The sequence below is a fragment of the Rhipicephalus sanguineus genome, chromosome 2, assembly GCF_013339695.2.
Source record: "Rhipicephalus sanguineus isolate Rsan-2018 chromosome 2, BIME_Rsan_1.4, whole genome shotgun sequence".
Taxonomy (NCBI): Eukaryota; Metazoa; Arthropoda; class Arachnida; order Ixodida; family Ixodidae; genus Rhipicephalus; species Rhipicephalus sanguineus.
This window is the reverse complement of record NC_051177.1, coordinates 184,196,392-184,203,272: the sequence shown is the minus strand read 5'-3', so window position 1 is coordinate 184,203,272 and position 6,881 is coordinate 184,196,392. Positions and strand designations below refer to the sequence as shown.

General features: G+C 47.4%; 1 protein-coding gene and 1 non-coding gene across 2 annotated transcripts; both read left to right on the top strand.

Annotated features, from left to right (window-relative positions):
* The first annotated feature begins 774 nt into the window (after positions 1–774).
* LOC119382084 (calmodulin-beta) lies at positions 775–5,698 on the top strand. Its single transcript, XM_037649816.2, has 2 exons — positions 775–1,116; positions 5,483–5,698. The coding sequence occupies exons 1-2, from the start codon at positions 775–777 to the stop codon at positions 5,669–5,671; spliced, it is 531 nt and encodes a 176-aa protein (XP_037505744.1). The 3' UTR covers positions 5,672–5,698.
* Positions 5,699–6,526: 828 nt separating this feature from the next.
* Trnag-gcc (transfer RNA glycine (anticodon GCC)) lies at positions 6,527–6,597 on the top strand. Its single transcript has one exon. It is a non-coding gene; the product is annotated as a tRNA-Gly (tRNA).
* The last annotated feature ends 284 nt before the right edge of the window (positions 6,598–6,881 follow it).

Below are 6,881 nucleotides of genomic sequence, written 5' to 3'. Positions count from 1 at the left end.
AAATGCAGCAAACTTTGACAGAAACATGCGCGACACATAAGTCGGGAGCAAACCAGAAAACTCCAGATCAAGTGCGTCGAACTAAACACACAGTATTTTGCGAAAACTTAGTCCCCTAAAATAACGCACGGTACAGTTTTTCATTACGGTGCATCAGGCCTCGTGCATAATGGGCTGTTTTCAAAGCGCGACTGAAGTGAATGACGAAAAGAAGCTCATCTTCGTTTCATTGGTTGTCCCTTATCGAGCTGTCACTATAATGGTCGCGCATGGTGTTTGATTCTTGGGTCATATCAGGTAGTGGATCATTGGCACAGTAGTAGGCTATGATCATCACCCTTGCGTGTCACCTGCTTTGAAAAGTGCGCCAAACGATAGTCTGACCGCTTGCTCGTTGAACAATTGCATTAATTCGATGTTTCATTTTCAAGCTAAATTTACAGATTTGTTTAGGTTCATAGGTGTTTACCTTAAGCATCCTCCCGCCCGGTTCTTCGCATATCTCCCTTCGTGGAAGAGCGCCATTAAGAAGAGGGCATCATCATCATCAAGTGCGCCAGTGGCGAAGGAGGCGGCGGTGCGGTGCCTCTCACGCCTACGAAGGCCTCCCCGCCAACGCACTCGCCTCAGGAAGGCCAAAAACCGACCACCGCTGCGTCGGCGGTGCCACCGGCGTCCATAGCATCTGCTCACAGTGTACTCGAAGAGCGCATCGACGTTACGAGTACCAGCAACGCCAGCGGCAACGCCAGCACCAGCAAGGGCCCCGACAAAATGGCCAGCAAGAAAGACAGTGCTCCTGGTGGCAGCGATGGTGGCGGTGGCCGATCAGTAAGTGACTCGAGCGAGTCGCAGCTCTCCGAGGTCGAGATCGCGAAGCTACGCGAGGTTTTCGCGCTGTATGACAAGGACGGCAACGGCGCTATATGCATCGAGGAGCTAGGCATCATGATGCGCGCCATGGGCGAGAACCTGACCGAGGGCGAACTCAAGGAAATGATTGCCATGGCAGACACCGATGGCAACGGCACCGTGGACTTTCCCGAATTCCTTGCATTGATGACCGAGTTGAAGGGCACTGCAGACACCGAAGAAGACAACCGCGAGGTGTTCAGAGTGAGCAGGCTTGCCGTTCGCTTCACCGCGTTTCGCTCCGGCGTGAATTAATATTGTGTTCCGGTAAAGCAACAGGGATATTGAATATGTACAGCGCCATCTCTCGACAAACCCGTAAGCTCAATCTGCCATCTTTTGATGGGCGCGAAAACGAAACCAGTTGCATATCGCAGCCTTTTAGGTGCTAGCTACTGATTTTTTTATCTTCGTTCAGCGATGAATTCCCAATCCTTCTTGCGCTGTTGAGGCATGGCAATGTCGGGAGCCATGGCAATGTCGGGAGAAGGTTAGACTCATTTTAATCGCATATATAAGTTGCACGAACGAAGAAAAAAATACCGACGCCAACTTATTTCGTCAGCGAGGTCGGCACTGCGCTTTGGTTCGGAAAAGACCGCGCGAAAAAGCGTTCTTCATTCGGTTCTCTTTTCTGACCTACGAGGGACGCGCAGGCGCGAGAGAGCATGATTAATCAACATTAGCTTGTCGATGCCCAAGATCGACAAAAGCGATGAAGTACGTACATAAAGGTCTGTAAGCAGTGCCACAGAAGCTGAAAGTCAGTGCCGCCCACACGAGACTCGATTGGCACGAATGCTAACAGGTACCTCTATGTAAACTTCGCAAGTGAGAGTGCGCCGAACTACATAGTCCGCATGCCGCGTCTGCCCTCCGTTTTACACCCCTTTATCCCTCCCCTCTCATGTTTCTCTTGTTTACTTCCGTAATTGTGCGCTGCGAACACATCGGTGGTAAGACTTATGGAGGCCATACTCTAGGTGGAAATGTTTGTTCGCTACATCATCACAATGATATTTCCGCTGATCGCGGGCCCTCGTATGTTGTCGAAATGGCGCACGGTAACGCGACGCCGCCGTCGGATGGAACAGCAACCAGAGTAATATTATAAAAAGATGTGTCAATGAACGCACACCTACAGCGTTCAAGAAAACGAGAACGACAATACTAAATCCACGTGACAGATTACGACCACAACGCTTTATACACAGCCAGCGTGCAGTAAAAGAGCATTACATACTCGGGGCGCTCTGTACTGTTGAAAGGCGCGATCGGTATTTTTGTTTGGTTTTTCGCGCACCGCTAATGCACGTTCATGCCTTGTTTATTTCGAAAAAACTATGACGCACGCCATTGCGAAGGCTGTAGAGATACCTGTGGCTTAAGAAATCAGCTGAGGATAGCAGAACAGTATTGCACAGGTCGCGCAGAAACAACATGGTGGGGTTATGACGCATGTATATAATCGCAGTGGGAAATACAATGCAGATGTATTGCAGTGTAAAATTTCTTCGAAGCTTGACAGTCACATATTCACTGCAACAAACACTTTCCTTGAACGCCTACCTCAGATCGGAGACGCACGCCAGACAACAGCTGTTCGGCTTTGCGAAGCGGCGCGCCTCTTGAAGCTGCCGTCCGGATGAGTTTTAAATGCGAAGCATTTCTGAGTGAACCTTTGGCACTTTGATCGTTTCTATCTACGTATCTATCGGTCTATCTAGCCGCCTACGTGCTCTCATTATCGCCTCCTTAGCGTGGTGTAGACCGAAATTGGCATGGGAGGTAACAGGATTTGACGAGTAGGACTGTCGGGTCATGGCATAAATAACGTGAAAATCCGGTTGCGTACGCGTGGCACATACCCCTTTACCACGGGCCACGGTGTACGGGTATGCGCCAGAGGTGATTGACAGTTTATATCTACCCATGGAGGAACGGCGAGAACAGACATTGGTAATTTAATTGAGAGAGCGTTAAGAAAAACCGACATCGGCAGCGTTGACCCGTTGAATGGAAAGAATAAAAATTAGGATCACAGCAGGAGTCAAACCCAAGCATTCTTCCTGCCAATCAGGTATTCTACCACAGAGCCACGCCAGGTCTATAAACTAGTTTGGAAAAACAGCCTATGCAGGCGTAATGGCGGTGCAACGTCAATTGTGTTTCTGGTGCTGGCTAGCCATTTTTACGAGAAAGCAATAAAGACTACATATGTACTCCTACGATACAGCTATGGTATCAGATTAACGTCGGTGGTTTCAGCGTTGGCTCCGCTTTTATAGTAGTCTAATAAATATTACATTTGTATTCCTATGATGCAGCAAGCTATATTGAAGTATTGCTCGGCCGATCCCTGTGCAATACATTAACGAAAGTTGTATGTGATATTCAGATGATTTCACCATAAAGTGCACTTAGTTTCGATGATACTGACGTATGTACTCTAACGTGAGGGCTGGCATTCCGTCGCTCCATCAGTTACCCTTTAAACACCAGTGGTGTCGACGTGCCTGGTAAGCCCACGAAGTGCGCATAGCTACTACACTTACAAAAGCACGTCGATCTACCTCGTAACGCTTGGCTCAAAGCCATAAAAACAGCATAGAAAGAGAGATAACAATCTTCAATTAAAATCCCGGAGAGGTTAGCCTGGTTTGTCGCTCAATTGGCTTGCTACTCCAGGTGTCGGGTGATGACTATGGTATATACAATGATCACATATACACACAAATAGTATGTACAGTCAGAAACGCACATATATACACAAAAGAGTCATTCACAAACTTTGGTTGAGTCGAGTGTTCCTCAAGAACACCAACAGCGCTTTTGTGTTGCGCAGCGCACAACCGCTGTCTTGCCACGGGCCGAGAAGGCACCGCAGCTCCAAGCTCGAGCAGCATAGAAGAACTCGCCGACTGTTTCGCATGAAACCGATTCCAACAGCGTGTGGGATCTGCCCAATTTTTAAGCGTGCAGAGCTCTGATATTGAGTTCTCGTCAATTTGTGGCAGCACAGTGAGGTCGGCTGACCGTTGCGCGCTGGATGTCGAAAGAAACAGCCTCATTTTTTTGGTCCGAAAGCTCCGCCGACGAGTGCTGCTCAGCCTCTCCGGGGCCTCTCCTTATTGGGACCGCGACGGCGGCCAGCAAAAGATGACGGGCGCGCCCAGTGTTGCCGCAGCACCAAGCATTATGATTATCGCCTATTCAATCGGTGATATACACAAGGTCTTCCACAACGGAGGAGTGTAGAAGCATCGAAACACTTGTAAGCGAAGCTCACTAGACGTGCTTCAGTCCCACCAGTCATGGGAAGCTTGTGGTCATGATATGGTGAGCGTGCGCTCGTTTCAATCAAAGCAACCTCAAGCACCATCACATGCTAGAGGCATGTGTAGTTAGATTTAGGTGCACGTTGAACAACTCCAGGTTGACGAAATTTTCGGAACCCTCCACTACTGCGTCCCTCCTAATAATATCGTGGTTTTGGGACGTAAATCCCCAGGAGTAACTACCAAGCAGCCTCTGAATCGTAAAAATAATTCGCCGTGAGCGTTATGGGCCTGAATGAACTTCCGTAACGATGGTGTCTCCCTTGCATAAGGTAGAGGCCAATCAAGTGATTCAGCGGCAATCATATGTAGTAATCCACGTTACATACATTGTACTCTGTCACGGTTTCGACTCATACACAACGTTCGCCTTAAATATGCTATCCGGCTTTAATGTGTCCTGTGGAACCCCGCAACATCTGGAATTTACTGCTGAAAAATAATGCCATCTTGAGATGGGATATCTTATTGCCGCGATGTGTCCCTCCCACATCAGTTAAAACTGTCGGCGACATCCTCACAAAACATATTTGCGACATTGATATATTTATTGTTTTTCCGCAGTTTTGAATAACTGGCAACCAGAAATAATATAAAGAGAATATTTAAAATTGCTTGGCCCCACCTGACCAGTGAAGAACACAGAAAAGCTGCAAAACCAGGACGAAGACCCAAGGCTGAGAGGCACGAAGGAATAACGTGTAGACTGTTTTCATGATAAAGACGGGCTCGTTTGACCGTACATAGTGAGCGTCATTTGCGGAATCCAAACGTGCACAATAAAGTGTCCAACTCACATAGTGAATGGAAGCGTGAGGCGAAGACCAACTGTTCGAGAAAAATGCAGCAAAGCTTGCGCTCTACACCTACGGCTCCCTCTACGGAATCTTTACTCCTGTTTCGTGATACAAATATGCTATAAAACAAAGTAAACGCTCCCACCATGTCTTGTTTGACGGTTTAAATTAGGATGCAAACTAGTTTAGGGCCAACTAGAATATAATAACTTGCAAAATGAATAAGTAAAACTGAATGTGAAGCCCTCATTTTGAGAGCTTTCGTGAGCATCAAATGTACTCTTGCAGCACTTCGTAGCAGCGTTCCTATTTTTCTTAGACACCAGATCGAGTAAATGGCCAGTTAGCAGTCGCCATGTGCCTTTGCGTGCGTTTGTGTGCGTTTTGTATGTGTGTGCATGGGTAATATGCAAGTCACCTCGATTGCCTACGCAGGTACTCGACAGGGACGGCAATGGCTTCATCACTGCTACTGAGCTGCGCCAATTCGTCAGCGCCATCGGAATGAAATTGACGGACGAGGAAGTCGACGAAATGATACGGGAAGCCGACATGGACGGGGACGGACAGCTAAACTATGAAGAATTCGTTGCAGTAATGACGTCGACCGAGCAGTCCGAATAAAGGTGTTTCCCTCACGCTCTCTATAAACCACTCACATCTACGACATTTCCTGTAATAAGCGCTTCTTTTTATACTGCTGTTTTATAGATTCTGTGGCTATTTCCAATTCAAAAACCCAGCGCTAGTGGGTCACGGTGTTCAGTGCCATACTTCAACATGGGCCCAGTGTCGCGCAGGATGCTGGGGCGCTAGAGCAGCCCTTGAGTGGGAAGCACTGGGTACTGTGGCGTAAAACGGCTCTAGAGCGTTAAAATTGTGGTGCCTGCTTCAGAAGGTTTATTTTATAAAAAAACATGAACTTATATGCGCGAACCGTGCATGCCAAATTAGGTTAACTTCAGAAGAGAGATTTTTAAATCATGCATCTATCAATAAAAGAAAACTCCTGTTTGTACATCATCACTGAGGGTTCATTAATGCAAGAGTCGCTACACTTACAAAAAAATATGAAAAGCTTCTAATACTTCACATATGAACTGGTCGTAATGCTTAAACCGCAAAAGAAAAGAAAAGGATAAAGTAAAAAAGAAAGAAAAGAAAACAAGTTCTGATGTCGACCTTGTTTGACATGCGAGTTTTATGCACATAAGTTCGTGTTCTTCCGAATAAACCTTCAGTTAGCAGTGCAGCATTGTGTGTCGTCCCTCTCTATTTTTGTGTTCTTTTTTTATGCGCGCTCTTTTCTTCAAGACAATAAACACGTGTTTCGCTGCTAAAGCGCCAGGTCAGCGGACAGCTGCACTGCATACCGGAGGGCGGGCAAGCGCTAGCCCGTGTAATGGCCTACATGCAGCTCGACGGTGGGTAATTTTATCCACTGTGTGGGAACACTGCTGCTCAGCGCCGTTTGCGGGAGCGTCGGTGGTTCAGTGGTAGAATACTCGCCTGCCACGCGGGTGGCCCGGGTTCGATTCCCGGCCGACGCAACTTCTTTTTTTCATTTTTCTTTTTTGTTTGTGCATAAGCGAAATTTATTCAGACGCACCTCTCTGGAAAATATTTCGCGCTTTTCATTCCATGCAGTGGCACAGAACTTTATGATCTAACAGTGTTCTGTTTGGATGTAACGGCAAGTTCAAAGACCCGGGTGAGTTAACCGTTCGACATGACATTTATAAACGTCGGTTTGCTGCCTGCTCCCCAGCCTCATCGGAAGCACGATGAAACTTTGCATAATAACGGCAGCGGAACGGTTCCTTATCATACACCG